The 16,348-nt window shown below is 38.7% G+C and overlaps 1 protein-coding gene across 1 annotated transcript in view; it reads right to left on the reverse strand.

The window, feature by feature from the left end:
- Positions 1-229: 229 nt before the first annotated feature.
- Positions 230-16,348, reverse strand: part of si:dkey-247m21.3 (5-hydroxytryptamine receptor 4) — a 51,179-nt gene continuing 35,060 nt past the window's right edge. The window contains exon 7 of the mRNA XM_040157647.1: positions 230-1,354. Within this exon, the coding sequence (XP_040013581.1) occupies positions 1,261-1,354 (94 nt within the window). The 3' untranslated portion in view covers positions 230-1,260. The remainder of the gene's footprint in view (positions 1,355-16,348) is intronic.

Raw genomic sequence — 16,348 nt, forward strand, 5'->3', positions numbered from 1 at the left:
GGCTTTATATATAATCTACATTTAAAGACATTGTGCTTATTTCACAAGATTTTAATCAGACAAGACTGTTTTCTTTTTACTCAGATTCTAGGGGTGTTTATTTTATGAGATACATGTATGGCAGTGTGTCTGTTTGAATGTTCTTCCAGTGCTTTGGAACAAAATCTTCTCATCTTATTACGTAAATTCTTAAATATGACACTGTTGCTTCTTACAGGAGGACAATAATGATAAAGCCTATAAAGACTGATTTTAACACTGGAAATTAAAATTTCCACCTTGCTGCAGTGATGTAGAGCTGCACTACAACACACCATCATTGTTGGATGTGGTCAGAGATGGCAACAGATTTGAAACTTTCAAAAACAGAGGTAAACACAACAATATTTTATGTGCCTTGAAAACACAAAGTTGGTTAGTGTTTCATCACCATTTAACAAACAGTTTTTATGATGCTGTATTTTATCACAAAATGCCTGTCTGTTAAGAAATAAAATGAATTTTCATTTCCAAATTCTCAGTCTTTGGTGTTTTGTTTACAGCTATTTCAAAACTGAATAGAAAATGACGGGTACAAAAATAAAAATGTCCATTTTTTATATTGCATCCAGCAGTTACAGAATACTGTCTTTGTTGAAGAGTCCTATTAAAGACAATTGGTGGTGGTAAAAGGTAAGAATACAATCTAATCACTTTAATCTAAAAGACCTGAGGTCACCTGTGTGACCAGCCGGCAGTTAGCTCTGTTATACCTTGTTTTTCCTTTGCAACGTGGCACCAAAGGATGCCACGATGGAATGTCATTGGAGAGGTTTAAACGCAGCAGAGACCTCTTGCTTCTCCCATCTCGTTAGTCAGACTTTGGCTTGTAGTTTGCTCTGTGATCCTATCCTTCGATCCAGATGTTGGACTGAGAAGTTCTTTCTCAGATTTTAGAATGAGAGCCAGCCTGGAAACATATTGGCATTGTGTTTCAGTCCATGGACACAAGTAGTCTATAATCAATACTTCTGCACCAATATGCTTCACTTTTCTCCTTTAGAGTTCTAGAGTTCTGCACTTGGCTGATGACCAGGAGTAGTGCCACTAACATTTGAATTACCCTGGACAGCATCAATATACATATTAAGTCAAATAAAATGATGATGCTGGGTCACAGAGTGGACATCCACGTTAGACATCCTCATAAATGATCCAGTCAGGTCAGATCACAGCAGACTGTTGAGATTACAGAGGCCGAGAACTCTAAGGTCCTCTTCCTCATAGAGTTCCGAGGGAGTCCTGGGACTCATGCTCGTTGGCCAGTATCGTCCGCCCATTGTCGCTGTAGCTCCGGTTTGGCAGGAAGGACAACCTGAAAGAGAGACATAGACTTCTTAAGTACATTGCATTAAATTTTTAAACAGGCAGAAAAAGAAAGAGAGAATGTCAAATTGCATTTGGGACACACTACCTATTTTAAAAGTCTAATTGATTTAAAAAAAAACTGATTCATGCACAAGGATTTTACCGGTTTTGTTCTATCTCACAGCGCAACAAAGGACAGTGCATCACACACTTAAAGATACACAATAACTAGGTCATCCTATGGATTTTCCTGCTGACTTTAAATTGTATTGTCACAATGTCTCTAATATCCCAAGGACTGGCGTAAGAATAAATGAGATTTTAAAAAAAACAAACAAATAAAACCAAAAAAATAACAAAAAGACTGCTTCAAACAATCAAGTTTTTTAAAAAAAGAGTTTGATTGGTACCGTAAAATAGATTAGGAGAAAAGGTCAAGGTCAAAGAAGACATAGTTGTATCATAGCTGAGTTTCTGTGGCAGGGTCAGGGTCAAGAGGAAGCAGACATGGGAAACGAGAAAAAAGTGACTGGGAACTTCTGTCGACATTCTTCTCAAAGGAGGTGGCAAATTACTCTGCAAAGAGGGAGGAGGAGGGGGGCAGGAGAAAAAAGATGAGCGGTTCGGAAGAATTCAATCAGATAATAGTTTAAAGTGGCACAAGGAGAATACGGAGAGAGGGGAATTTGGCATTTGTTTTGCAGTGATAGTTTATTTAGAGTGCAAATTATAAAAATGAAAACACATAAGATAGCAAAGACTAAAATATTTAGTTATTTAGTGTGTGTATAGTATATTTTCACTGGTTTGTTTACAACCAATTAGCCTGAGCTCTATAAAACAGCAGCAACATTTATTTTATTATTTATTTTCCGTCTCGATGTTTGTTCATGATGTTCTGGCAGCCATGACAGTCTACTGTTTCTAAGTACTGCAGAAACACATGTATTAAAAATAGCGACATGCAAAAACAATGCAGTAATTAAATATGATCTTTGTCCTATAGAGACTTGAATTAGACATTAGAGACATACGCTATCGAACTAATGCTGGCCATTTACTAAAGATACAATACTGGCTGTTAGATTGTACAGGTTATACAAACACATAAATAAAACTTAGCCACAATCACTGTCAATTCACTCTATAGATCTTCTTAAAGAGCAACTTAACACCAGCTGAAAATCCATTTTTCGACCACCAGTAGCTGAAGTTCTCACCTTGCTCACATTTTTCTACAAAGATTCACACTACAAAATAATTTGAAATATGCAATAATGACATCAAATTTCTACATATAGTGACTTTAAAATTATTCAAAATTTTGAAGAAATAGTCATAAGAAGTGATTGCGCAAATCTACCTTTGGCCATAATTCATTTAGTGATTCTCTGCCCTCTACAAGTGAAATAAGGGCTAAACCTTTTTCTTTTTGAAAAACCTCTTACCAGCCATAATGTAGCTGTGAAAGCATGGTCTTAAAATGTAATGAGTGGGTATGTTCCTTTTTAAAACTGATAAAATTGAAGTGTGTTTCTTCTCGAAACACATATTAAAGCAAAGCCGAATCATGGCGACTTCATTTTGAGAAAGGTACGTGAAAGGTTTACAAAACCCTTAAAATACAGAGGTTTAAACGACTATTGACATGTAGCCCATTTAACTCTAAAGTGGTTTTCAGTGTCTTGCTGTTGCTACAAAGCGCAAACAATTTCCGAGTTCCCCTGAGAGCATGGCAGGTAATGAGTCATTCCACCAGTGTGTCTTTGGTTAAACTGTCAATTAACATTCACGTTAACAGTTCACACTCCACTTGCAATGGCAAAAATTCCTTTTACTCTGGAGGTATTTTGTCATTTTTCTTACTGCGTGAAGACTGTAGCACCTCGCGAGGAAGGGACTATTAGGAAACAGACACAAGGAAACACACACCTGGACAGAAGTCCAGGTGGATTCCTTCTGGTAAGTTCCTGCGATTGGCTAGATTTTACTGGATCATTCACTACAATGGCCACACACACACACACACACACACACACACACACACACACACACACACACACACACGCTCACACACACACAATCCCATGTGGAGGCATGTCCAGGGTGAGGCAGCAATGGGGGAAAGATAAACAGAAATGTTCTGTAACTTCTGCTCCTCTGTTTTGTGTGTTTTCTGTACAGGGAGTCTGTTTACTGTCCAAACACAGCTCTGGCTCGCTGTCCATCCATTCGTCCGCCTGTCACACAGTGGTGGATGAGATTCCCCACATCCACCAGCCAAGGGAGGGATCACTATTAGACAATACCACCGTGAAATACTGAGGAGGGTATTCAGGGAAACAGGCAACAGGATCACAAATAAACATGGAGTGGTCTGAAGTCAGAAATCTCCCAGCAAATATCCAACACTGCCCATCATGAATTTCAGTCAACAAATTTGCATTGGCAAATATGGTTTTAAAAGAAATGTGTTTGCACCCTGGCGGCCTTTTGTTCCAGTGCAGGAAGTGCGAAGTTCGTATTCCAAGAGAAAAGTCATATAGAGGAGCATGAGGTGGACTGCTGGGCACACAGGCCAGGGCTTTGACACAGGAGACCAGGATTTGTATTGCAGTGAATTAATTGGTTTCAAGTATTGATTAGACAGTGAAAGATGCCCCAGGAAGGACGGAAACAGGAAAAAGTCAACGCATCCCACCTTGCGCTTCAAGTTAGCGTTGACTTTGTCTCATAATAACTAAGACCATGTTTTTTCTCTGACCTCATGCTTGAGTTGCTCATTCACTGATATTTACAGACCAGTTTGGAGTTTCTCTCTGGCTTTGCCTAAACACCTTTCACTGATGGAAAGGTGATCACACCCGAAACCTGAATTTTATTTTCACTTTTGTTTTACGTGTTTTCACATCCAAGTTACACACACCCTGTACATGTCCAGGTCCTGGTTTTCACAAACACAAGTATGCTTGGCCAGTTATTTATTGGTCTGTTTAACAGGGACAGTCCACATTAACAAACATTAGTGTGAATGGGCCAGAGTTTGACATCTGTAGTCCCTGGATAGATGTTACACATTAACCCTAAAAATATAAAATGAAAATAGTTACTGAAATTGGATATCCTATAAAAGGTATACATAGTATCCTGGGTACAAAGGGTATCTGGGTAAGCATTATTCAACTTGAGTTACTTAGTGGTCTCTAACGATAATGGTGGCAACAGCTTCTCTTAGGAACCTCAAGTCTGAAGTCAGCAGCAAACCTCTGCCAGCAAAAGCTGTTCCTACTGCCTTGAGGAAGATTACAAGTTTATTGAGTTTAATTTAACTGAATTGTCATGCAGAAATCCCTAAATAGATCCTCCAACAGTAGGACTTTTTGTCATCCATTGCTTTTTATGAGGCAGAAAGAAACCCCTGCTTATCCCAGAGATCTGACCCCATGCATTATGTGAAAACTACATGCATCTTTGTAGGGATTAAGATGAAAAACCACATTAATTCAGGCATAAACTAATTCATGCTTACATTTGGCATCATTAAATTAATTATTTCCTTAACATCTGGGGGCACTTCAGTTTCATCCTGCAGCCTAAGATTGATTCACATCTAAATTCAAATGTACGGCCAGACCAAAACACTAAGACAGAGCAAAGATGTCGTTTATACTTCTTATCGCCACATATTAATTCATATTCAGTTGCAATAGAGGTCACTTTGCTGGAACTACATATATGGTATTCTTCATACTCAGAACAGGAACATGTTGTCCTTATATCTTCCTTGACAGGCTGAAGCAGATGTTTTGACTATGCATATCAACTGATACATGACACTTAAACACATACACACTAAAAATATTAGTCCAATACATGGCACACATCTTTATTGGACGTTGAGTGTAGCGACTTCTAACCACAGGCAGTGTGGCTTTAATTTGGCAAATCTCATCTGTAGCATTGAAACAGGAGAATAAACATTCCCAGAGTTTAAAAAAAGTGGTAGAAGGCTAGTGTTGGAACTTTCCCACAAGTTAAATCAAATCTTATAACATAATTTTCAAGAAACTGCAGGGCTAAGACTTTGTTCAGAGGTTCACTCCCACCAGAGATTTCTCCCCTGTGTCTTCACTAATCTGTGTTGCTGTCTGCTTTTTTACTGTCCAACTGAGAAAAGAGGAAATTGCGATTGAGATTTCTCTTTCGGAACATGTGCATTTTGGTGATTTTCCATCACTTTGCATACTGTGGGGGCACCGGAACATTTTCTGAGGCTGTGTCAGCTGTCAATTATCAAAAAAAATTAAGACTTGCAGGACGAGAGATAGAGAGAGAGAAAAGAAAGGTCTTGCGGTATTTTACTAATATGTCTCATGGGAAGTCTTAAATTTAGCGAAAATGTTTCCATTCTGAGATTATAAGCAGCAACTGAACCTGAACTTAACCACATGGGAGAGAACAGCAGAACTCATGTATTCTGAAATATCAAACTGTTTGTGTAAGATTTTCATGATATGAATCCCATTTCTGATGCTATTTATGGCCAGTTTTTCAGAAATTACGTTTCAATCTATTTATGTTACCTCTTTGTATAGTAGATGTCATTGTGGCGGAGTGGCGGAGTCTACAATCCCTTCCCCGGATTCAAACTGCCTCACCATGTACGAGGGATTTACAGAAAAACAAAGCAGCATCTAATCCAGCGTAACTTTATTTTATTGATTGATTCACTCTTCACTCTCCCACAACTGAATCAAAGTTGTGTTACACTACCACAAACTGAACATTTCCTACTGCTACTGCCTTCGACTGGGAAAATATGAGGTGGCTTTTATTCTGAAGCAGCCACAACAAACAAAGTGTATTCCTAATTGCGGTTAAAGATCATTCTTCAAAATAAAAAAAATTAAGAAGACATGGTTATTGGTGCAAATGAAACACAGAAATGAATGACTCTGAGGTAACACTATTTTATCTGATCGTTTTGGAACATTATATTCCTAAGCTGATTTTCTCTTGATTCCCCTGAAAAAAACCCCTCCATCATCAGGATGTAACACATCCAAAAACAGCGAAGTGAGCCACTCAAACGAACTGCACTTTCAATGCAATCCAATAACTTTTAAATACTATTAAAGGCATTAATTTGTTTTAAATTCTTGAATCCAAAAACTCAAGATCTTTCAGTGGAAATGTGTGAGTTTCTTAGTAGCAGCTCTCAGAAAAACAGGGCAAGTTATAAACAGCACAGTACAGATCATACCGTATATTCAGCTTACTGTTCATAACTGCATCTGGTGTCTATATGCGGCCAGATTTGCTGTTATCTGTCAGTTAGTTTGATCTCTGGCTGAATTCCAGTCTGATAAATTGAAACAGGAGATCAAAACTCACGTCAAAAAGCTACATGCTCAGGAAAAGATCGTGAGAAAGGAGGAAATTTGGCCTCCTTGATCGGATTCTTAGGGGATTTTAGTACTTTTGGGGAAAGAGGAGGATTTTAACTGACAGAAAAAATTTCATGTGACTTCTGAAAACTATACTTATTGTTTTATTTTTTGTTTACGCATTGGTTTGTGTATATTCGATGTTTCCTCTACTTCTGACTGTGTGGTGTCAACACTTTCTACTGCTTCAGGCTGTTTGATTGTTTTCTGAGGGGAAACTGGCTTTTTTGCTCTTGCTATTGGATTTCATTGCAAAAACATGAAACATTAATGAAAAAACATATATGGATGCTTTTCCTGACCCAAAAATGTTACTGTCTGGCCATTTTAAGTCAGACACTGCAGTTGTGACTGATCCTTTTTGTAATTGTCTAATCTAAACAGAGATCATGCCAAGAAATACTACAAATGTTCATTGTCAAAAGCAACTTTATCTACTATGCCTGTGCGAACGGTGTGTTTGCATGTCTTCTGTGGGGATAAAAATCTTAGGTCCAATCCTGTTGTTGCTGTCAGTACCCCTGACCCATCACCCATACTTCAGGCAGCATTTCATACTTCCACTTGGTGCGCCGCTCCCAACTCCAAAAGACTCTTTCTCAGTCAGAAATCAACTTCATTGTCCCGTAAGGTCACTTGCATGAAAACGTCATCTGATCTCAAGACCTTAAGAGAGATCGACACGAGATAGAAGAGAAGTTTGTGTTCCTTTAATTTTGCGCTGATATCTTTTCGGGGACATTAAATAATCAAATCTCACTCTTATCTCCTAACTTTCGGAGCTGAAGGAGTGAGGAGGGAGTGTTGATGAGGCAGGGCGATAAGGCGTGTTTTCCCACAGGAGCACTGGGGAGCAGGGTGGCGGGATGTGGTCGCGGTCGTAGCCTGAATGATTCGAGTGAGGGTTGCAGATATAAATCCCTTGACTGGTTGGGCAGATAATATTAGAGGAGCAAGATTTACTCTTTCCTCCTTCCCAAAGAAGAAGAGTTTTGAATTCTTCTTGGAAGGCCATATCAATGTTTTAACACATTTTAGCCAATTAATTACAAACTGTGTATACTTCATATTATCATGGTAATGGTGGACCAACTGTATTTTGGGAAATTCTGCCTGAACACATAGGGTCACACGCAAAATGATAAATGTCGAACTGGTTGCTCCTTTTATTCAGTTAAATGAATAATCAAGACACTTTTCCTGTCTTCAGTGAGTTTTTATAATTGACTAGAACTAATTTTTATGATTTACCTGAACTGACCCGAACTGTGCTGACATGCGATCCTATGAACACAACAAAGACAGTAAAACAGAAACAGGAAGCAGAAGTGTAACCACTCAAGCTATAATACATGAGCTCTTCCCATGTTAAACCAAGACATTTTTACAAAATCACCCTGCCATATATTAGTCTGATTTGTTTTTGTTTTGACATGTAAGATCATGGATATAATACAGGCCACTGGACCAGATTAACACTACATTACAGGCTTTTAGAAACTCAGATTTTTACTTTTTACTTTCTTCTACACACTGCTGTAAACAATGTGAATTCCTTCCTCTTCCCTGAAATTTGTTTTTGTTCCCGGTAGTAAATGCATAAGATTTCTGCTGCTCGCATCCAGGTCCATCTAATTTCGGAGGCAGACATTTCTATCAAAACCTCATGTCAAACCAAATTTAAGAGTCTCGTCTCTCTTGGAGACTAAACAGAATCAAACAGCACACAGTGAAACACCGAGGGGCACAACAGAACATCAACGTATAAATGTACTATGCACTATAGTCAATCAAAAAGCTGTACATAGACTGAGCATATTCACAGTCCTCAAACTCAAAATCAAAAATACAAAGTGATAAAAAGGTTTCATACGTATGATTATAATTATATAATTAACAGTTCAAGAAATAGTGACAGAAGATGACGAGGGTCCTCAGCCAGATTCATTCTTCCTTATCAAAATGAGTTCTGAGAAACCCGAGACGCTCAACTGGAGTGTCTTTGCTTCTCCGAAAATGAAAAATACTGATCACACAGTGACAAATCTACTCACAGGTACTCTCTCATTTGCAGCCTCTCTGAAGAGAGAAATCTTTTCATGCAGTGACCTGACACCACCACACAACAGGCATGTTACAAATCCCTGCATTAGAGTCTGTAATCTTATGGTTATGTCAATTCACTCTTATCTTATGGTTATGTCATACCATGCTGAATTGATATTCCCAAATCGAAATAAATTACCAATTTAAATTTCATAAATTGAAAACCATATCACTCAGCTCCAGTACTGTCTCTGTGTGTCCATACTGACTCCCATCATATACCAAGCCCTGGCTCTAAGTAAAACAGAGAAAATCCCTTCTTTTCTCCAAACAGAGGTTGTTTTGTTAGACAAGAATGAAAATGATTGCGTCTGACTGAGTTGTGGGCCTGCTCTCCCCCCATCCCATTGAAGTTAATCCAGCTCACTTCCTGCTCAACGATGGGCTACCTGATAGTGAGACGCTGCTTCTATTTTAGACCATGTATGCCTGTGTGTTTGCATATGTGTTGTATTGTAAGTGTGTTTGTGTGTGTGTGTGTGTGTGTGTGTGTGTGTGTGTGTGTGTGTGTGTGTGTGTGTGTGTGTGTGTGTGTATGTGTGTGTGTGAGTGTGTGGGGTATCAAAATGAAAGATTATCGTATTTGTCTCCTCTTTGCATATTTTAACATTACATGCTTTTTGTTAGATGAAATCTTGTCCACACATTAAACCTAACTTTATCTTGTGAATCATGGCAAATCATTAGTGAATATGATACAGTGGCCCTGTTTTTAGGGAACCATGTTATCATGATCCCAGCAGGGTTTAATTGAGTACAGCTTCCTTTTGTATTCTCAACAGCAAAAGAACTTGAAAAACAGATTTACAGAGACTTCAAACTGGCTTGATGTTGACAAACCATTACAGTGAACGTCATGTAGGCTTTATTTGTTTGTCAGGACTGCTGGTGCATTCAAGGATGCCCAAATGTTTACCAAAAGTTTCAGAGTGGGCTCCTGTGTTTTCCTTTGCGTCCGTTTCGTCTGTTTTGTTCCTTCAATTGCTGTGGTGAGCTAAACTTGATGCATTAAACTTCAGCTGTTACTCATCACTTCCTGCATATGTTTCACAATAAATTCACTTTAATGTGAAGACAGTGGTAGGCCTACACCGTGAAACCGAGAACTGAAATTCTTTTTTCTAAAAGTACATATTGGGCACTTTTTGTCGGGAACTACTTTTGAAGACCTTCATGGACAAGGTCGAGTTAGATTCAATTACATGTTTAACAGAGCATGATAAATGAGAGTGACTCAGACCTTACATGTTAACATTTGAGCAGCTACAGTAAAAGACATTACTACAGAGGCGCTACGCAACAGTTAACAGCTTGGTTCTACAGGTCAGGCTAGGTGGTTAGATGATGTGTAATCAGCAAAAAGTGTTTATTAATGTATTTGTCAACAATTATAATTCCTCCTGTGGACACCCATCAGTGCAGGCTGGTATAAACAGACAGTGAATGCAAAATATATTCCAGCAAAGTTGTAATAATATAAAATATGTCTTCATAGGACAACTACATTATAGTGTGTTATAAACCATTCATTCAGTGTTTATATACTGCTCATAAATGCTAAAGAAAAGTGTTACCTTTTCTCTCAGCTGCTCCGTGAACAAACAGAGGAAAGTGAGTGCAGTACTGCCTCTGATCACTAATAACTCACAGCAGCTCAGAGCTTTTTTTTAAAGTTTGTAAGCTGCACCATGAAGCTTCTGCAGCTGAGATTCAGTCAGCCTTTCTCATTGATTCAGAAATCTAATCCCTGGGTCTATATATACCCAAGTGTGATGGCTGTTTTTATTTAATAAAAACCAATTAAAATAAAATAAAGTGAGTGACATAGAGCCCAGTGCAGAGTTTTATCTGGCTGCACCAGAAATGTTGGACTGAGCTCTAAGGTCTGAAGAACCACTGGTTGATGACTACTGTACACCTCAGACAAAAACACCCAACTATCTTTCTAACAATCAAACACATACAGCCACACTCACACGCAAAAACAAAGCCTTGTCAGTCGCTACAACTTAAGTATGAAAAACAAGACTGTCCAGATTCAATCTTTTGGCAAAAGCTGAAAGAGTCTGCAGCCAACATCTAGCTAGAAAGCAGCAGAAGAAGAACATCAGGGCTGATGGATTATGGCAGCTCTAACAGCGGAGTATACGCCTTGCTTCAAGCTGCCCGTCATCTTTCATTGTTTTCGTCTCTTTCATCTGCATTCACACTCTCTGCAGATGGGTTACGTGCAACTTATTTCTGATGGAATCCAAGTTTCTGCAGGTAATTTTTCTCTGAAACCCCAGAAACTGGGGCAAAAAAGAGACACAGTAATTACGTTTTTTGCTTTTTCTTTGTCCTGTAAAAATATCTGGCCATGCACCACAGCTTCTCCAGATCGACAACAACATTTCCTCACCTCACAATGCATTTTCAAAATTGCCCCCAATTGCTGAGACATTTCTATTTGTGGGAAACAGAGCCAGAAAAAAAATGGCATTTGGCATGTTTTGCAGATACACAGCATGCTCTCTTTTATGAGTGAAACATGATGAAATAAAAGCTAATAAATCGAAAACATTTATAGAGGCTGTAAATCAGACTTAAACACAGGGATTTTACAGACTTCAGAATCTAAATTTAGAGTGCAGCCAGCTTTTTTTGAGTCTGCGAAAACCCTCTTAACATAGCAGCCATAACTGAATAAATTAGGTTTTGTTATACTTTATATTAAGTTAACCATTATTTGAAAACACCACCATCCATTCTAGAAAAAAGACTTATGGGACAATGATTTCATTACAGCTATTAGCTCATTGCATTTCAGATGTTTTATTAGTCTCAGTTTTCTTTTTCCCTTTAAATATTTAAATATATAAATATAAACCTTTTTCCCTTTTTAGAACTGAAAGCTGTCAGATATAATTGTGTCTTATCTGTCAAGTATATTGATGTGAAATCCATTTGTGACCCACCTGGTGACTAACCCGTGAGTTCAGAAAAACTGCTCATCGTTTTCTCCTACCTGCTCACTGTTGCTAAGGAAACACAAAAGCAGAAAAACACTCAAGGCAAAATATTTTTTTCACAAAAACTCGTTAAATGCCTGCTTCATTGGAGGGCTTCCAGCACACAGAATATTGCAGAAAGACACTTGAGAATCTTGAAGAACAAAGTAAATAAGAGGGACTCTTTGTCTGCTGATGTGCATTTTAGAAAAACGCATGACCACAGAGTCGAGCAGCTCAGCAGCTAACACGAGTGGGCTCAGGCGAAACTGAGCTGTGTGAATATGTGTCAGGGCTGTAGCAAAATTACACCATCCAGCCTCTCTGAACAAATGAAAAAAAAAAAAACAAAACAAAAAAAAACTTGAGAACATCAGTTGAACAGTGTATGTGTCCTGATACTGAGGTAGAGTAATGAAGGAAGTATGACACAAATTAATCAGATCTGCGAAGTGACTCTGTTTGGCCTCATCCTCAGTTAACTAGACCAATTCATTTATGCCTGTATCAGCTCATATGTAGGTCACTGTCAGCCTGGTGGTTACATTCAAGAGAGTTATATATGGATATATGACACAACTTTTATCAAAGTAAAACCAAAGTTAGCATTCAATGTGGCAGGTCATCTAAAAAATATATTTACAGTTTATTTTAAGACATGTTTATAAGGCTTATCTCCTACAGAGAATACATTTTATGAAACCCAGTAATTATCTCTATGTACTATTTTGCATTAGAGATTTCAGAACATGATTGAACCAAATTAATTGCAACAGCTGTCAAGACCTTTCACATAAAACCTCACGGTGGCAACAGAATAAACGTCAACGGATCAACAAAGTCATTTGGCTATATCCTCTGGGCGCAATGAAATACTGTACAAAATGTCATGGCAATCCATCAAATAGCTGTCAAGACATGTTACTAAAAGCCAAAAATGTCAATCTTTTGGAGACGCTACAGAAAACCTTACGGAATCACCAAAGTCACAATAATTCATCCCTTGGGGACCGTGAATGTCTGTATTGAAATTCCTGGCAATCCCCCAATCCACCAATCCACTATGGTTGTTGAGTCCAGGCCAAAGTGGTGAACCGACCTACCATGTTCCCTGCAGACATGGGCCTAATCAGGAACGGGCTTAATCCTCGAGGTTTCAACCTCTAAATCACAGCGCAGAGCGGCACTTAACAGATGGAGCATCAAGTGCATAAGAAAGCCTTAAAGTTACAGCTACACATCTGAGAACAATGCTTATGTGCCTCATGCCACCAAAACAACATGTTAAAAAGACTGCATGCGACAGAATTTCTTTGCCAAAGCACGCAATAATAACCTCAGGTGACAGATGGTCACATTGTATGTTCAGGAAATCAAACTTAACTTTTGGATAGGAATCCAGGGAAAAATTTCATACATAATATTTAAACATGCAACCCTAGTCCACACCACGATGACAACTGGACCTGAAAGAAGCAGTGGGTTACAGGTGTCACCTTTATCGCAGCCATCCTTACATCCCTTTTTCTTACGTATCCATATTTCTGGACTTTAGTTTAACTGCTGTGCCCCTTAGAATGATTTTCTATCACTCTTTCTCAGAACAATTTCTTCCCTGCCATTTATCTAATTGTACATTTTACAACCTATAAAACACCCAGCAACGGGCTACCACACATCCCCTACACTCACGCATACACACTCAGAGATAGACAGTTTATAATTCATCAAGCAACTAAGAAGGGCAGTAAAGTCATATTTAATGTTTGGCATGCTGGGAGAGGCTACTGAAGCTCTGACTGAGAACACCACGTCCACACAGTTTCCTTGAAAACAATTTAACTGAATTGAACTGAATTAAATCTTAAATTGCTCCTTTGGGGGAAATTTGCTCTGCAGATGGAGTTTAAAGTAAAAACACATGATCAGAACAATGAAAACAAATGAACAAACAAATCCTAAGAATGCCTGAGCCTCATCCCCAAATTTAATATCAGCTATTCACTATGTACATGCTCACTGCCTGTGTTTATGTCAGATTTAAACAGAGCTTTTCTATCGACTGTATCAGACCTGAGTCCATTATTTTCCTCTCTTTTGGACAGACTGAGAAATGAAAAGTATGTGTTTCACCTGAAGCTAAAACAAGGTCAGCAGTTGAAGGTTGACTAGAGGCCTCTGGCAACCACATCACCACTGAAACTCAGTTGTGCTGTTGAAGATATACTCTATAGTGACATATAGGAGTCAGACACAAGTCACACACACACCTGCACACAAAAACACCAAGTACATGCTGCTGCCTCTGCAACATGCTGACCATCAGTCATTCTGTTTCAAACAGGTTTCTGACCCCGAGGTTCAGAAAAATTAATAGCAGCGACAACAGCAAAAAAATGACAGGAATGAGAATGTGTTTCACTCCAACTACAGGAAATAACACAATAAACACAAGGGTTTATGGGTAGCAGAAAATTGATGTGCATATCTGATTGGCAGCAGGTGCTCATGCTTAAGTCAAGCAGAAATAAAATGAACTTTTGTCAGTTTCGATTCTCAGCTCTGACCAGAAAATAAACTGCTCGTGAGTCATGTGATTTTTTTTTCAAACACAGCAAAATTCAAAGAGGCCAACATTTCAGGAATCGTTTGGACTGTATGTAGGTGTGATCAGATTTTGGTGTGTTGTTGGTGACATGAGCTGGAAAAGATGTAGAGTAAACCAGCTTTACTAATTCAGAATAGAGATTGAGTCTGCTCACAAAACAATGGGAAACTGTGATAGTACGAGTCCTCAGAAGCTCCATCAGAGACCTGGCAAGAGATTGGATGCAAAGTTCAATAACAACATTTCAACGCTGAAATGAAGTCAGGACTTATTTTCCTGCTCATTGTTGTTTTAAGCAGTATCTTTCTGTCAGGCCGACAGTCATCTGAGGTGAAGTCCTGGGGGAGATTTGATTTTTTTTGGCATTATCTGTTTTATTTGTTAGTATTTAGCAGACAGAGACAGGAAAGGCATGGGAAAGAGAGGGAATGACATGCAGCAAAGTTCCTGGGCCGGATTCGAACCCAAGCCACTGCAGTAAGGACTCAGCCTTAACACACTAAACCTGGTGACCTACCAGGGTGCCCCTTTTTTTGACACTTCTGTGAAATCAAATATAAGTAATGTGCTCCTGATAGGGTTTTGCACACCTTCATGTTTGTTTAATTAGCAACTCCGTTATGTTCCTTACTTTTCATAGTTCTTAATAGTGTTTTGCCAGCACATGAAAGTGTAGAACAAATTTCTTGGCATACTGCCCATTAGACATTTTGCATTTGTTGTGAACAAATGAAAACGTTAGTTTCAAGAATTTTTATGGAAATCAGGCTTTTGTCAAAAAAATCTTCTAGCTCTGAATCAAAAACATGGATGGCTGAACAACAGACCAATGGACCAACCGAGGGACAGATTGACTTCAGTGTCTTTTTTTTTCCTAATATTTTCCATTTCCTATTTATTTTAATATATGCAAATGAGAGCCAAGTGTCTTTAATACTTCTTGATGGATCTACGTGAGACTTTATGGAGCACAATGAATTTATACAGTATCTAAATACAATCAAACGTAACAAATGCAATACAATTTGCCGATTTAAGGCTTTAAATTTAACAAAAAACACTCAAATTGGCACTTGGTTGCTCAAAAATCTGATTCTTAGTTTTCAATATCCTTGATACTACAATGCGCTAACAATGGCTACATCTGGCATACCAGGGCCCTGAAACTGAAGCAGCTAAATAGAATTCATTACATTACATTACATTTACTCATTTGGCAGACGCTTTTATCTAACGCGATTTACCAGTTTGAGACAACACTAAAGCTTCAGTACAGATTTAGTACAACACTAAAAACTTGCTTGCTTAGTACTAGGCACTAAATCTGTTCAAAAAGCTAAGTGCGAGGAGATCACGGAAAGAAATTCATGGAAATTACACAGTAAGTGCTAGTTAGGCGTGTTAGGGTGTTAAAGGTGTTAGGAGAGGAGGTGCTCTCGGAAGATATAAGTCTTCAAGAGATTCTTGAAGATAGAGAGGGATGCCCCCTGCTCAGATAAAATTCGGTACCTCGTTTCACCATCGGGGAACCACAAATTGGAAAAGTCTAGAATGTGATTGCCTTGTGTGCAGGGACGGCAAAGCCAGACAATGTTCCTTGGAGGTACGCAGTGGCCAAGAAGGAGCATAAGCCTGTATGATTGAGTTCAGGTAGATGGGTGCAGAACCAGAAGTCACTCTGTCGGCAAGCATTAGTGAATTTAATTTCATTCAAGCTGCCATGGGTAGCAAGTTGAGGTCAATGAGCAAAGGAATGACATGTTTGCTGTTAGGCTGATCAAAAACCAGATGCGCTGCTGCATTCTGGTGTGTGAACGGAGGGCCCACTGGAAGGGCATTGCAGTAGTTGA

The sequence above is a fragment of the Xiphias gladius genome, chromosome 20 (genome assembly GCF_016859285.1).
Source record: "Xiphias gladius isolate SHS-SW01 ecotype Sanya breed wild chromosome 20, ASM1685928v1, whole genome shotgun sequence".
Taxonomy (NCBI): domain Eukaryota; kingdom Metazoa; phylum Chordata; class Actinopteri; order Istiophoriformes; family Xiphiidae; genus Xiphias; species Xiphias gladius.